The 16,787-nt window shown below is 40.9% G+C and overlaps 1 protein-coding gene across 5 annotated transcripts in view; it reads left to right on the top strand.

Annotated features, from left to right (window-relative positions):
* Positions 1-16,787, top strand: part of bcas3 (BCAS3 microtubule associated cell migration factor) — a 234,446-nt gene that overhangs the window by 92,919 nt on the left and 124,740 nt on the right. For all 5 annotated transcript variants that reach the window (XM_006640898.3, XM_015367379.2, XM_015367378.2 and 2 more), the window contains 3 exons: positions 2,262-2,362; positions 5,750-5,946; positions 7,177-7,274. In XM_006640898.3, coding sequence (XP_006640961.1) covers positions 2,262-2,362; positions 5,750-5,946; positions 7,177-7,274 — 396 coding nt within the window. The remainder of the gene's footprint in view (positions 1-2,261; positions 2,363-5,749; positions 5,947-7,176; positions 7,275-16,787) is intronic.

Raw genomic sequence — 16,787 nt, 5'->3', positions numbered from 1 at the left:
TGGCGCCATTTCAGGGTCACTACTGGAGTGATTATGTCAGGGTTAGAGCACAGCAGCCATGTTGACCACTCTGCTGTAAAGTCTTTGTCAATTGTTTGGCTCCATTATATGGGGGGAGGGGTGCTGGAAATCAAGGCCTCTCTTCTTTACCCTTTAATCCAGATAGTATTAGTAGCATGGCTGGACTTTCCTTATCTTTTAGAACAAGAGCACCTTCGTCCTTAAGACACTGAAATGCTGCCTACACCACGTTGGTAGGGAAAAGCCTCCTGCCGCACATACAGTAATTGCATAAAATTAAAGCTTGTGGTGCTGCAGAAGTGATAGGACACAATTTGGAATAAGGCTTGTAATAATAAAGTTTATTTTGTAAGAATGGAAGTAAAGACAAATATTTCAAAGAACCTAGACAGCGGAAGTTAGGATTTTCACAAAGGGCAGAGTGGTACAGTACCACATTTAAAAAACAACACTCATGCAAATTTGAAGTTATTTGCATTTACCAAGGGCTGTTAATGTTTTAGAAATGGGTTATAGAAAATTATAATGCAGTTTAGAATAAAGCACTGTCCTTATTTAGATAATTGCTGCTCACAAAACATTCTAGCATTGTACCCATTGTTTTATTAAAATCTTAAGTGGCTTTTATATTTTGTTTTGTGCCCTGTTCTTTTTCTTCAATGACAGTGTAGTATACTCAGTTGTCTTGTTCTGTGCACAAAATGTCATTTGTCTTTATGATATTCCACATAAAATTTACACTCCATATTTAAGAGCTTCTATGCCAGGGGCAAATTATATACCTTTTTCAAGTTTTCCGCTGCAAACTTTCAAGTCGTCTTGTAAACACGTTTATCTAATTGGTTGGGTGAAAAGGACAATATTTGTTTTGAGGGATAAGCTATTCTGTGGGCAGAGAAGTCCTAGCACTTTTTGTGTTGCTGCAGGCTGAAGATCCCTCTCCTATCTAGGCTGCTGAACAGAGGCTCCTAAATAGTGTTTGTCATTGTCACTTGCCATGTTCCAGAGTCTGTAATGACGTATGGCATTCTGCATCCTGTTTCTAAAACATGAAGTTTTAGTGATGGAGGAACTGCTGATGCATACTATATCGCCCTTGATGATCTCATCCACAGCTTTTAAAGCTGGTGGTGCTGTTCTCAGTGCCTTGTGTACAGTACATAGACAGTTTTTTCCTGGCCTTCCCCTTGTGTTAATGAAATACCTCATAAAAGCTTTTTCTACCATTTCTTTGATTCTAGGTGACGTGTATGGAAGATGTGTTAATCTAGGTGACTCGTATGGAGGATGTGTTAATCTAGGTGACTTGTATGGAGGATGTGTTCATCTACTGTAGGTGACTTGTATGGAGAATGTGTTCCTCTAGGTGACTCGTATGGAGGATGTGTTTGTGGAAGAGGCTGTCGCTGGGAACACAGGCCTCTACTGTGGCAGGCATGGCTCTGCTAGATCGAAGCTCCCTCGGGCGGAGGGATGTCCTCTAGATAATCACATAGGAGCCGTTGACTGTGCTTGTCAGGACAGCTAATGAAAGCCCAGTGAAACCTGATACACCAAGTGACTGACTCTTAGAAATCTTAAATAATTAATTAGTGAACAGCTATTGCACCCTGAGGTCAGGGAGCAAGGAGGAGCCTTGATTGGGTTTAATAAGTAACACAGACTGGCTTTGTTCTTTTCTATTAGAGAACACATGAGAAATCAAAGTACCTGGGTATATGTACGTTACCCTCTAGTAATTTACAGCATCACCACTGGGTACACTCTCAGAACATTAACTGTGATCACGTGTTATTAAACTAATATAAGTCTTTAACAAATAAATCCGTATAATAGCATTTTCCTCCATTCTGACTATACACTTGCCGCTGTCCGTAACAAATGCATTTGTGCTGTTGGGAGAAAAAAAGCCCCCATTGAGTGGATTTTGGTTGAGAACCTGGTTGAATGTTTAGATATAATAAAACATCACAAAAGTGATAATAGTATAAACCGTCCATGTGCACCAGATGCCACCTTTGTTGCTGTTTTGTCATATTAAACAAATTCTAACAAAAGCATGTTACGGCCCCGAGGTGCTCAGAGACATTTACAGATCCTGCACATGAGACTCCTCTAACTTGGCGCCTGCTTATTGAAGCCTGCGAGTGCTCCATCTGTCCACATGGCGGGCCGTGCGGTGCATGCCTGCTCTGCAGCCCAGCTGACACGGGTGCTTCATGCTCTCTGTTTGCCGACAGTGGTGCCCCCTGGAAGCCCCGGCCCCATCACACGACATGAATCGTATGACAGCCTGGCATCTGACCTCAGCGGGCAGGAGGATGAAGAGTGGCTCTCGCAGGTGAGTGATGGGGCCTGTCTCCGCACAGTTTAGCGTGTAATCCCTGTCTTTACAGAGAGGCGGCACTGCGTGTGTCCTCAATCTCCTCCTGAATAGTCCTTGCAGATATCACAACTTTATAAGGCCACACCTACAAGTCTAGTCGAGAAACCACTCTTGTCCGTAGATCCTTTGAAGCTAATTTATTAGCCATGATCAGTAATAAAAGATACAATTTTGAGAATTAACATGCCTAGTTTAGAGTAAGCATCTCATTCACGTGTACTGTTGTATTGTTTTTCAGAGTTAGTCCACTAAAGTTAACTGTTGTAGAAGATTTATAATAAAGACACAGAACTATTTTTTTTGGCAAGGATCACTCCTTGAGTTGGTTTTGTGTCATCTCTGTCTGATCTTGGACCTGCAGTGTCCAGCTCATAAGACTGTATGCTACCAGGGCATCAGGTGTTAAATAACCATTTTGTCACCAATAATTTGATGGCAACACCATTCAGAAGACGGCATTCTGCTTATACCATTTCTGTATCCTTTTGTGAATGATACTAAATATACTAATCAAGTTCCTCGCTGCATAGTTTTTCTTTTTATGTGTTTTCAGATAGATCAAACTATCTATATGTCGTATTCTCTTCTTTCCTTCTTTCTTTTGCACTTAAAACATTATCATTGTTTTTTCACTTATTATTATGTTTAGATTGACTTAACATTGTGCCAAAACAGGATGATCAGAATGATAGGATTCTTTGCTGTTATTTAAATGTCACTCACAAACATGTGTTCTTAACCTCGTGATTTTCTATCAGCTGTAAATTGTGTCATTTTTCAAAGCACCATGCCGCTGTAGTTTACATTGCATTGAATTATAGTTAGATTTTCTTCATAATCCAGTCATGTCGGGTTTTGTAATGAGGCAATCAGTCCATTTTGGGCAAACAAAGCAGCTGATTTAACATGGAGTACAAGAGCAAATGCATTTAGATTGGCCAATATACAATATAGAAAATTAGAAGTACAGACACTCACGAGGCATGATAGGATGCACTTACAGAGAATTGATTTGTGTTTTCTGTGGAAAAAAATGCATGCACAGTTTTGGAATTTTTTACTTTGGGAAATAAAAATCCATTTAGCAATCTACAGCTAACACATACATTCCATCTGTTTGAACACTTGATTGTAAAACACTTAATGGGTTAACACTAAGATTAATTATGTACGAATTTACACTTAAATGCTGCATTACTCCCATAGCTTCCGGGACAAGCTCTGGATAGCTCTGGCCCTTACCAGGAATAAGAGGCTTCTGATAATGGATAGATGATTCTACCGAATAATTATATGCTGTTCTGTCCTCACCTTGCCCATAAAGTCAGGAAACAGAGTTGTACACGCCAAAGACAGTTTTGCTTGACTCAATAAAACATCTCTGAATCCATTATGACTTTTATCTGTGGTCAGGACTGTTCTGATTTTGGTGGATCTTTTTTTCAGATGAACTGATGTATATGTAGGATGACAGCTATTAGGTTAATACCGTATAAACCTTCTAGACTTTTTATACACAGTATATATAATCCATATAAGACTTGCTGTGTCAACAATAAAGGCAGTGCGTGAAGAAGCACTGTCCTTCATTAGGGTTTGTGGTGAAAATCTGTGGGTAATGAGTGCTGTCAGTGTGAAGTAGGTGCAATATGTCACTCTCGAAAATGACAGGAGGGTCGATGGGAACATCTGGCCATAGCCTGAGTAAAAACTGCAGCGGCATCTGTTTGTCTCTCGGCTCTGCAACACTGATGGTGTTAACTGCAAAAAAACACAGCAATCCTCTTCTCTGGCCTAATTTACACAGCTGTGCAGAGGATGCGTCATGCAACTCAATATTAAATTCATAAGCTGTCGCCCTGCTTTCTGGATTTAATACTTTGCTGTAGAGATACAAAAGGTTATTGCATGGAAAGAAGCTGCAATGATCATTCTTATTCTGTGTTTTTACGTGCGTATACTTCTAGTATAAATAAAATGATCCCTTTCCAGAATGTATCTTTACTTTACCCTGATGTATAGGCTTTAAATATTCTTAAAATGTCATTTTAAAAGGCCAAACTGTAGTAAAGTTTTCTTTTGTTCTTTTCGAAGAACTTGAAACAAGAAATTGCTAATGCATAGAAAACCACTCTTATCACATGCAGTAAAAGGTATTTTATATGTGTTAAACAGTATTTTTTATTTGCAAAAGGTGTAAGTAAAGTCAGTCTACAAAACACATCGGCGTCATTTTGTCTGCCAGTATCTTAGTATTGTACTTTTCACATTTCACAGCTCCTTTTTTATGTCTGACATGAGCTTCGATTTTACAGATGAAATGCATTACGGATTACCCTGTAACAGACAGGGCTTCTGGGGCACAGGCGCAAAACGGTTTAACACCTTACGTAAGAGATAAAAACTACAACATTGTGTCAGTGAAACAATTCACCGAGATTTTTTCACATGATTTTTCTTTTTGCAAAACGTTTCCCTTTGCTGCTGTCCAGCGCTTTTTTTTAAAGGTCTGAAATAATTTCAAATGCAGTTTTTCTTCTTTTCTTTGTTGTTGAATCTTTTAAGAAAAAATCTTTCTTGAAAATGCAAGCAGTTAAGAAATACGTTAGAACATGGCGACTGGTGCTCTTGAGTGCTGCAACAGAACCTGCATTAATTTTACCTAAGAACATAAGAAAGGTGTACGAGTGAAGGCCATTCAGCCCATTTACTCTGTATGGTAGTTAATTGTTTCTAATGGTTAATTCATATGAGCATCTTTCCCAGCATCAGCTTCAACAACATGGCTAGGTAGCTTATTCCATAGTCCCACAAACCAAGCATTTAGAAGCATTGTGGCAATCAGCATGTTTTCTGAATCACTGTATTCAGCAAAGATGATATGATCTTTGCACAGCAGGATAATTTCCACTCTGAAGTTCAAAGGTATTAAGTCAGTGTTGTGTAGATGTGTAGTGGCATTGCTCAGTCAGGAATTCCTCCGAGTGCTTCAGCCCCCAGACCTGATGGAAGCAGACCTGTGAATAACACGATCCTGTAGTGGTATCCATACTGCACTGCGCCTGCAGGGACTCACATTAGCACAGTACAGCTCTGTGGTGTGGATAACAAAACCACACATCTGTCCTTTTTCCATCTTACCGAACTAGATGGAAGCACAGTCATTCTGCAGGTGCTTCCTTCCCATCTCTCTGTGAATTATTGCAGTATTTTGCAATATAAAATATATAGCAGCTTTCGTATGCCTTTCTCTTACCCTCCTGCATTTGAAAACGGCCCACAGTGAAACAAAAGGCAATGCCCTGATAAAACCACCGAGCATGTCTCTGATTGCCACTACAGGTGGAGATTGTGACTCACACTGGGCCGCACAGACGACTGTGGATGGGTCCCCAGTTCCAGTTCAAGACCATCCATCCGTCGGGCCAGACTACAGTCATATCCTCGAGCTCCTCTGTGCTGCAGTCTCAGGGGCCAAGTGACACGCAACAGCCCCTCCTCGATTTCGACACTGACGATCTGGACCTGCACAGCCTCAGGTATCTGCGGCCATATGGTGTCCTTCGCACAGTGACACTGGGGGTACTGTACCCCTTCACTGACGCGCTGCCGTACCCCTGCAGTGACAGTGCTGTAGCCCCGGGAGCTTCACTCTGCCATAACACCACTGCAGCGACTGCAGCCCCCCCATTCAACACACACACTGACATTGCTGTAACTTCTTTGCTCTTTCTCACACTGACCCTGTACCTACTGGCTGACTGTATAATAAGGTCTGTTGCTGTATAACTGGTAAGTATATCTTCCACATTTCTCAGTGACAAGTACATACTGTCTCTTTAAACTGCTTGCGGTGACAGGGCAGCTCCTTCCTGCAGCTCCCACCCTTGACACAAGTATTGCTTTATTTACACCAATATGTCTGTGCAATGTTTAACATTTATCTGTATAGTTCAGCATCATCCCCTTGGCACTTTGTGTCGCTTGGCAAATAAAAACAATCTCTGTACAGACTGTGTCACACTGCTTTAGCACTTACACCAGCAGCCATATCACTCTGCAACTCACAACTGGCAACCTCAGCACTGAAGCTCAGCAAGTGTGAGCCTGGTCAGTACCTGGATGGGAGACCTCCTGGGAAAAACTAAGGTTGCTGCTGGAAGAGGTGTTAGTGGGGCCAGCAGGGGGTCCATGTAGGTCCTAATGCCCCAGTATAGTGAAGGGGACATTGTACTGTAAACAGGCACCGTCCTTCGGATGAGACGTAAAACCGAGGTCCTGACTCTCTGTGGTCATTAAAAATCCCAGGGTGTTTCTCGAAAAGTGTAGGGGTGTTACCCCAGTGCCCTGCCTAAATTTCCCCCTGGCCTTTACCAATCATGGCCTCCTAATAATCCCCCTCTCTGAACTGGCTTCATCACTCTGCTCTCCTCCCCACTGAGAGCTGGTGTGTGGGGAGAGTACTGGTGCATCATCCAGGTGGGGCTGCACACTGGTGGTGGTGGAGGGGATCCCCATTACCTGTAAAGCACTTTGAGTGGAGTGTCCAGAAAAGTGCTATATAAGTGTAAGCAATTATTATTATTATTATTATTATTATTATTATTATTATTAATAATAATAATTGGTTCAATTGTCAGTTATAGTCCCAGTTAAGTGAGATGGTATTTTTTCTGAAATATAAGAAACGTAATCATGGCAAGGTAGCCTGAGCCCTGCGTTTATCATATGAAAAAAATGACCGATGGGGTTCCCTGCTTGTGTTGAAGGATCCAGCCTGTGCGCTCAGAGCCGGTAAGCATGCCAGGGTCCTCAAGACTCATGACAGATCGCCGGGGACAGTCTACGGTAATCGATGCAGGATCAGGTAAGGATGAATGGCAGCTGTTTTGTTTTGTTTATTATTTCCAAAATGTTAATCAACAGTTTCCTAATTGATCAACTGTAGTTTCCATGTTGAGTTGTACATTCAGTATAGGAAGCCGATGGTTACTCAAAAAAACTGGCTTTCATTCAGCAGAAATGAAGAATTATGGTTTTAAACCTATTATAAATGGATGCATAGACTCCTTTTTCCTGATCTCTGTCTCAGATTAAATTGATCTTGTTTTAAAGAGATTTTGTTAACCTACCTTTTATCTTGTTTCTCCATCATAATATTGAGAATAATCCAATCAGCTATGATTTCTCCTGATGTGCCTTTTGTTTCTCTCAAAGTCTGCTCTGTTGCCACCACATTGTTTGCAGCACGGTAGATACATTTTTTATTTAAAAAAATTAGAAACACTCTGAGATTATTTTAAACGTTCAGCGTGATGAAGCAAAAAAAAAATCTCTTCCCTTGTTCACCTTGGCTTCTGAGCCATTTTTCGTATGATGTTGAATTCCACTCTGTAAAACGTTAACTGCTGTCAGGTTATGCATGCTGCTGCTTTTTTTTGTGTGTATTCACTTGAAATTAAAATGATAGTTTACGATTGTTTTTTTGCCCATTCTGCTCGATTTTGCTTTATTCCTCCCTGAACATATAAACTTGCAGTAGATTTATTATGAACTCCGAGGCCAGGACAATATAAAGATTAATGGATTATTTTTTAAAGCATTTAAAGTGAATATAATTGACTTGCAATACAATAGAGTATTTTTAGGTTACTTTTACACTGCTGTAATTCTGGGTAAAATTGGAGTAAGCCATCTTTACAGTTACCTTGTGGTTAACCCCTGTTTTATTCTTATTGTCATCCAGGAAGACTCTTGTCTGTCTTTCGTGTAAAGTGCATCTGAGCGTCCTTTAAGTGCTTAATTGCATTTACACTAACAGTGGCAAATGGGTGCTGTCCAAGCTGTACCTTGAGGATGTTACTGAGGCAGGTCTGAAGTAGCCAGTGTCTGCTTTGTGAAAGCAGTCTCATTAGGAAGGCTCTGTTCTGTTTGCCTTTTTTTAAATCAGACCATAAATTTTTATTACCTGATTTGAACCAGGAAGCGATTCCTCCATAGAGGGTCTGGAGCAGCCCCAGTACTGGAGGAGACTTTGCTGGCTTTTATGGGGCGATGCTTATCAGTCTGTGTGATTGCTTGCTGCTCAGGGTTATAACCGCAGTGGCGCCTTGTCTTATCACAATATATCGCTTTGTCTTACCTTCAAAAGGGTGCATGTGCCTGTTTGTCCTGAGGATTATAACAGTTGATCTTGCAATATGTTTTACGGCTTGTTTCCTATTAGCAACAGCTGTAAAAGGAGGTACTGCGTTAAGAACATACAAATGAGATGTCCATAATCATTGATATACACTGCTTTTATGAAACCATTGGCGCCTCTGATTCACTTAAGTGTGTTTTGAATGTTATAAAAATATGTATGCTCTTGCCAAGTTGGCACAGAGGCTTTCTCACAGACATCACAGACAACATTTTAACTTGACCGAAGTGTTATCATGACAGAAATACATTTTCTGTTTATGAATACTGCAGGATGCTGATAATATTTAGAAATTACGTGTTGCTATTTTTTTGCATTCAGGAGGAATAATTTTTAAAAATGCAATATTCCTTAATTTTTTTTAGTATTCTTTACTGCCCCAAAACACTGTACTTGCTGTGTACTCCATGTTATAGTGGTGGGTGGGGGCAGGTAAAAATCAGTCCGATTCAGCATGTAACGCACATTATCAATATTCCTATCAGGGTCCGATCATCCCTCTGAAGTGTGTAGACTACACAGGCCTTTTGTGTTGAGGAGTAAGAAATGCTTAATCTCTCCGGGTCTGATAAACAAGAGAGAAGAGTAGAATTCCTTTGATTTTGTTTTGTTATGACTCAGTAAAAACACCCTGTCATTTGTTCTTTGGAAACACTTTCCGTTCAGGACGTTTGTTATTCACCGGGATTATCAAAGGCTGGGGATCTCAGTGCATAAACGCATGGAAGATGCTGGCTTGTTAGGAGTTTGGATAAAGAGCTTGTGATATCTGAAAGTGTGACATAACTCCATCCTGTTTGTGAGTCCAGGCTGTTTTTCTGTTAATGCTGCAGCAAGGACGCGAGTCCCAGGTGCTTTAACATGAGGTGATATTAAGATGGCATTGTTGTGACGTAAACTGTCCTAGAATCTCGGGATTTGTCTGTGGATTTCATTGAAAGATGTGATGGATTATCTGTTTCCTTAAATTTAAATGCTTTGAAGGGCAAGGAATCTGTCTGCAAAAGGAAAAACGTAAGAAGTAGAAAAGAAGGTCACAGTAAATCATCTGTCACTTAATACATTCAACAGTACGTCCTTCAGTAGTCACAGAAAATAAACGCTGTGAGCAGAGCTGAATGTTGTATGCTGAGTCACTTAGGAATGTTTTTGAACACTGAACCAAAAGCTCTTTCCTCAAGGGCTGATATAGTCATTGTGCCTCTGTCTCAAGCATTACATTTTTTAGTGAAAAGGACCCCTTTTAAATCTCTCCAAAAAACATTTAAAAACATGTTTTTTTACACCCAAGGTAAAATAATTTGTCCTTATAAACTGTGCTTTTTGAAAGTTATATATACCTTATGTGGTATATAAGATACGCTGAGATACAAGAACAATGATTCTTTTGGCTGGTCGTCGGTAAGCGACAGAGGTGAAACAAATCCGACTCTGTGTTTGAAGGTATCGGGGTGTGCGACCATGCCCGGCCAGGGCAGACTGAAACACAGGTAGCTCTGCCTCAGGCCAGTGCTGACAGGGCTGACTGGTCACTGGTTTCCTGTTACCAGCACTGCAGAGGCCGCGAGAAACCTGGCGTCTCCCAGACTTGAAAGCCCTGTGTGGCTGAGTGGAGCTGGCCTGGGCAGCCGGGCCCTCGCTAGCGCGGCGGTAATGGATATGGCCTGGGGACGCTGACCCGGGGCCTGTAATTACCTGCAGAGGATAAAGGCAGTTTGTTGTTGGAGATAGTGGTCACATTCAGGCCCAGAGGGTCTGGAGAGGCAGGGTGCGGGGCGTCTCACAAGATTCCCATTCACGGTACCTGAGAGGATTTTATAAAAGCAATATGGGGCCATTCTTGTGACCCCTTCGCTCAGCTCTGTCCCCTTGGCGGGACACCGCCACCTGTTCCAAAAGAAAGGAAGTTTTCACCCGCCCTCTTCCTCCACAACCGACTCCTTTTTCTCCCAGTGACCTAAAGGCCTTCAGTAGAATGAGAAAGGTGCGATTAACCTGCTGCTGTGTAGACTTCTTATTTTCGGTCTTCATATTCATGGGACTGTGAGGTACCTTTAATAAAGGGTACTGGTCAAATCTTATTATGCCTTATTTTTTAGAATTTATTTTTCTCTTTTTCACCTTTGTCAAATAATTGTTCAGCGTGATCTTGTTCCAGCCCAGGAGATCTGAGCACAGCCCAGGCCTTCCGAGCCAGGTGTCTCCTAGCTGTTCGCTTCTTTTCGCATTGGGAGCCCAAACTGAACTGAACTGGTGTCAATCAGAGGACAGAAAGCCCAGCTGCCAAACTCTGCCAGCTGTAAATCACCTTGCCTCCAGTGTACCCATGACCACAGCTGACTTGTGGCAGAGCCTGAACCTTTACCCTGCATCCAGCACTCCACCACAATCTTCCCTGGCTTAGCTAACAGTGGCTGTCTAAAAGTTTGATATGGTAGTATTAATTATTATTATTTATGGTCTTAGCAGGCATCTTTATCTGGGGTGTCTCCTAACTAAATCCCGATCAGTGAAATTACTGTTGTGCATACACTGGTTACTTAGCATTTGTTTTTGAAATTCTGGTTTTAAGGGGGAGAGCTGTGTTTTAAGCATGACTGACAAAGCGTGTAATGTATTTAATAGAAGAGAAAAGGTGAAATGCTATAATTTAGACCTAGAAAGCACCATTACTGATTTTGCTTTCATATCTTCTCAATGTAGTGCATTGACATAATATAGAATTCCCTTTGAACTAAACTAAAATCTGGAATTGCTTTGTTTGCTGAGCACTTGGAGGTTGTATTTTGAACCTGTCAAGCATTTACTGGCTTTTCCAATGACCTCTGTATTTCTTTTTTTATTTTAAAATAAGAATTACAGGTCTGTGGAAAGTGCTGTGGAAGCATTCAGGAAGGGGTTCTTTGAGTAGCTACCAGTAACTGTACAGGCAAGATGTGCTAAATTGAACCCATGCCTGTTCAGTGTTTCTCATCTTCATTCATTTTCATGTAGGCAGCCATGCCTTTTTACTCTGATGTTTTCTTGCTCCGAATGAAGAAATCCACTTTCTGGCCCCTGCTTAGATAGGCTTATTAGTTTGGTTTCTTTCAAAGGCCTTTTTGGAAAAATTTAAATCAAATTGCTTCAGCACACGTCCAAAGAAAAGCACCAATTTACGAAGAGTGTTGCATGTAAGAAATAGAAAAAAATAACTGTTGGTCATTTGAAGTTCAATTTGTAAATTTATTTTGCTGTTTTTAAAAAAAAAATTTTTGTAAGGAAGCAGCTGATGGAGATGAAAGACTTCATATGGCCGAATGAAGAGTAGTCCATATCATTGTCACCCACTGAAATTTGCTTTATTTAAAATAGAAATGCAGATAATTTACCGAGTCCTTATTTACAGTCTCTGTAAACATCCTCGTTCTGTGATAGTGGCTTTTACTGCCAGGGGCATGGTATGCAGAGCAGCTGCTGTTTAAAGCGATTGAATGGACACTGATGTGTTTGGCAGCTGCAACATGTTCCCTTAAAATGGACTACCTCTGCAGAGCTATCAGAGCATCTGTGAGGTCTTGGCTTTGGTCAACCTGGCCTGTTTCAGCAGAAATACGATTAAGATGGTGTATGTGAGTATCAGTCACACCTCTATGTCTTTGATGAGAATATACTCTTCCAAGTGTCCTTATTGAGCCCTCCGACCCCTGAATAGCATATTCATCAACATTAACCCCCGCCAGAAATCCTTATGCCTTCCTCATACAGTAGCATGCACAGAGCAACATTAAACTGAAGGGGTCGTTAAAGAGATAAGTAAGTCCACTCTAATAAATGTTTATGGGTCCTGAGATAAGGTGAAAAATCAATATATTGCAAGTTTTAGGATATTCAGGTTTTTAGTTACCCAGTAAGAGATACTGTACAAGATGTCTGCAGCGCCAAGGATTTCTCCGAAAGGGGTTTCCAGGTTTCACAGGGTTAATTAAGTGATGATCACTACAGAGCAGTGAGCTGAATCCTGTTTCAGGGGTTATGGGCTGTGTTTGATGTTGCTGCCCTTTGTCTTGCGCTATGTGTCAGTGTTGTCACCCTGTGAGCAATTATCTTGAGAGCTGGAGATGAGGGGCAGTGGCCCCTGACGCCCAGGTGAGGGCACCGGAGCAGGGGGGCATGGGAGAGTGGGTGGACAGGGGTTCACAGCTGCTTTGGGATGGGACAGCAGGAGCACATCACTGAAGCTGCCAACAGTGGGGAAAGCTATTGAGGCCGGTGCTGTTCTTTTCAGTTAAATGAATTTTTTCACATGCTTGGGGACTTACATTCTTTGTGCTTAAGAGATCTGCAAAACATTTAGCAAATGTGCAAGAAATACATCCCTATATGGATGCTTTACTGCAGTGAATGAAAGAAAGGGCAGTGGCTGCAGAATTGTAATTATTTGAGTAGCATGTGTCTCACAGAAACATGTAGATTATCTCCCCATTCCTACAAAGTCCACAGTTTCCCATTGTCTGCTACATTCCAACACAAATAAAAAAAACATCATTTCTTTTCCCTGTGTTCTGCTGACCCAAGTTAAGTGACTTCAATTAATTAATGATATCTTTCCATTTACAAAAAAAGGAAATGGCTGATCAGTTCATGCAACTTCATATCTTAGTCTTTCAAATTATTTTTTAAAGTGTTTTTTCACTGTGGAGTGAGAAGATGAATTCTTACATAACAGTAAGATGTTTTTGTTCATAGTTTTGGGAAAAATTCAGTTTGTCTTTTAATTAGGCCTTGCTTTCTCTTCAGGATTTCTCCAATGAGAAGCAAAAGCACCAATAGAAAGTGATTGAAAAGTTGTGGCTCCTCAGACTTTTTTCTTTCCTGGAGAACGTCACTGCAGAATTATTTTGTAAGGCAGGGCTCAACCACAAAAAGCCTCTTCCCATCCTAAATTTTCCCAGGTGTGCAGTGGCAGCAGGTAATTTCCTGTGGCGTATTTGTGCAGATGAATTTCTGTGTTGGAAGATGATATCTGCTCACCTGGCTGCCTTTGCGACAGAGAAATCCTTTGTTTATTCATTTATCAGGCAGATTAACCCTAATGAATGTGCCTTCCTGGTAACAGATCCAGGTGACAATAGCGAGGTGAGGAGTGGGGCGAAACAGGGCTAAGTCTCCTTTCTTTCTTCACTTGGAAATAATGGCTGCATTTACAGAAGTGTGTTTCAAATCACTGGAGGAACGCAAAAAATGTCAGCCAGAAATTCCATTCAGCTTCCTCTCCAGTCTTCGAGAGCACCACAGTGGTCCGTGCTCCCTGTGTTGTTTCTAATCCTCTGGTGCCATAAATCTCTGCAACACAAGCCAAGATCATCCTTACTAGCTGAAGATGCCATGATTTCTTTTCCTCAGCTGTGATAATAAAATGCTGATAATAAACCATTACATATTGCTCTGGAGTTCTCCCAGAAGTGCTAGTAGTATTCTTTTAAAAAAAACGCAGAAAATAAAAAGTCTGCAGTTATCGTTTGCACTTCATTTTGTCATTTCCAATCGAGGAACTCATTCAAGCAGAGGATTTCACAGTCACAGCTCGCAGTTTATCCAGTTTGATATCAGCTTTCCTTTCTATATTACACTGTGGAACAGTCTGGCTTTGAACAGACTCTCTCCTGACTGACAGGCCCCTTCTAGATTGCATTCTATTTTACATTTTTTAACCTTAATTAAATATATTTATATATATATTTAATCAGATATATCAATGGAGAACAAACTCTTGCTACCCATTTGTACAGCAAGGCATTTACCAAAGCCAGAGTGAAGGCCCTCAAGGTATTTCAAGTGATGTACCTTGATCAGGCCTACAATAGCAATATCCTGGCTTATGTTTGAAACCCCGAGTACCTGCTCCAGTGCTCAAAGCACTGACCGCAGTTCCATTCTGCTACATCTGGAATCTGAGTCACCTGGCCTCCAGCGACTTCGATAATTAGGCGATTTGGATTCAAATGAAAAAAAAATGTGTGAAAGTCATATTTGCTTACACACTTTTTATATTTCTTCCTAGAAAAATATTGTATTGATATGTTACTTATTTAAATGATAAAGTACTCACTTTTAGATCTGTTAAAGAATGTTACTTGTTTAAGTCAGCAAAGAATACAGGCGGGCCTCTTACTGTAAATGATGTTTTATCTGGTATTTGCTCATTTTGGTGAGTTCTGTTTTCTGATACTGGTAGGTTTGAATTGTAATTGAAATCTACCAATTTCATTGTCACATAAAATAGTTCTGAATAATCCATGGGAGTGAATGATGTTTGAATTAGCGTCATTTTTTATATAAGTAGTTAAGTGTAAGACGTGGAATTGTTTGTGTTTACCTGCAGTATTTTGCTATCTGTCTGGAACAGTGAGGTGAGCATGAAATTTTAAACAGCTGAACCCCGCTATGCTGTAATGTTATCAGTAGTACAGGATGCAGAGGTTTTCACATTCTTTGTGCTCACAAGTTAAGTAAGATCCATTAATTTGACGGCATGGGGCCATATGTGAAAATTACTCTGAATAGAACTTTCCCAGATCTTATCATGATAATTTATACCTTATTCTCTGAAGAGAGCTGGAAGACATCATTTCAAGGCTATGCTAATGGATTTTTTTTTAGGGATATTTTGTGCGAAAAAAAGACAAACGGACTCATTAGTATTCAAAAGCTTTTTTGGAGACATTAAGTGGGACTGTGTTTGGATTCCCCTTTCTGCTATGCAATCTGCTATTAAATTCAAACATTTAATTTTCCTTAGGCAAAGGGGCTGATAGCCAAGTATATTTAGGACTCCAAAACTGTTGTATATATTACCCAAAATAAGCACAGCAGGGAAATGTGTTTATAATAAACAGACAGGATGCACATATGTACATCCTCAACTGGAATGCTGAAAGACTGATGTGTTGCTGATGAAGGCTTAGATCCTAACACATTCTTATGTTTATAATCTCAAACTACACTTCTGGTGTGATTACTTGCTTGCCCATGTTAAATTATGTTTAACCACTTTTGTGCTGAATTTAATGAAAGGCCAGAAAATCTCTAAACATACTGATATAAAGAGGAAAGTATTTTTCTTCTAAAATGCAACAGTTTGAAATTGTTTTTTATGTATCAAAACATTGTGCATTGGAAAATGAGTGTATTGTATCTGTGGAGTCCAGAGGTACAGTGTTTCATCTGGTTTTGTTCCATTATTCAGTACTGTATGTGCATGGAGTGATAAAGAAAGAGAGGGCCTTAAATCCAGGAGACTCTATCCAGCAGGGGGGCAGAAATAGTTATTTTTGGAAACCATCAAAAAGTAAAGTGTGGTTTATTTCATTCAGCCTGAGTGCCGTTAAGTAAAACAGGTTAGCAGTCAACACTTAGTCTGTTCTGCGCAGACACTCTTAAATGATGACTTGCGGAGGAGAAGTGAACTCGAGCCCACAGTCATATGACAGGTCCTGGGCAATTTCACTGCTTACAAAAGCGTGTATGAATTAATACACCCCTGTGGGGTACACAAATAGAGTTAATAGAATTTCCCAGCAGCAGCAATTCCAGCTGATTTGGGCTGTGCAATTAAAAAAAATCTTTTATTGATTAAGGAAGGTGCTGTGGTAGTGCATGTTTCACTGGCAGCTAAGCCTGGCATTTCCACACATTGTACTCCCATGGCCTTCCAGTGCGTCTTGCCCCTTAATTGGGCACACCATAATGAGGGACAGCGTGCTGTGAGGGAGACAGGAGTGGAGTGCAGCACCTCGGCTGTGGGGCTGCAGAGATAACAAGCACTGAGCCCCCCCAGGGCCACGCTGGGCGGGAGCGACTGTACGCCTCCGTCGCCCCGAACCAGTGAGCGCTGGACCTGAGGCTCACTGGTCAGCCGGACGTAACTCACTACATTAGTGGTAAACGCACAGAACGGGGCAAAAAGGAAAGAAAAAAACAACAGGAGAAATGTTATAAATGACTTCATGTTTTGACTAGCCACAGCTAATTGTCTGCCATGTTCTTCAAGGCTATCCTTGATGAGGTCTGCTCAGCTCAGACTAATTGGCGAACGTTTAACTGTGTGCCTTGGTCCACTTAGGGGAACAGGGATTACCCCAGGCCTGGGCTCTCTGCAGTTTGATTTTTTTATCTCAAGTTTGGATTATTCTTCCT

This window comes from Lepisosteus oculatus, chromosome 26, assembly GCF_040954835.1.
Source record: "Lepisosteus oculatus isolate fLepOcu1 chromosome 26, fLepOcu1.hap2, whole genome shotgun sequence".
Lineage (NCBI taxonomy): Eukaryota > Metazoa > Chordata > Actinopteri > Semionotiformes > Lepisosteidae > Lepisosteus > Lepisosteus oculatus.
Note: the sequence above shows the minus strand (reverse complement) of the source record. Positions and strands in the feature narration are given on the sequence as shown.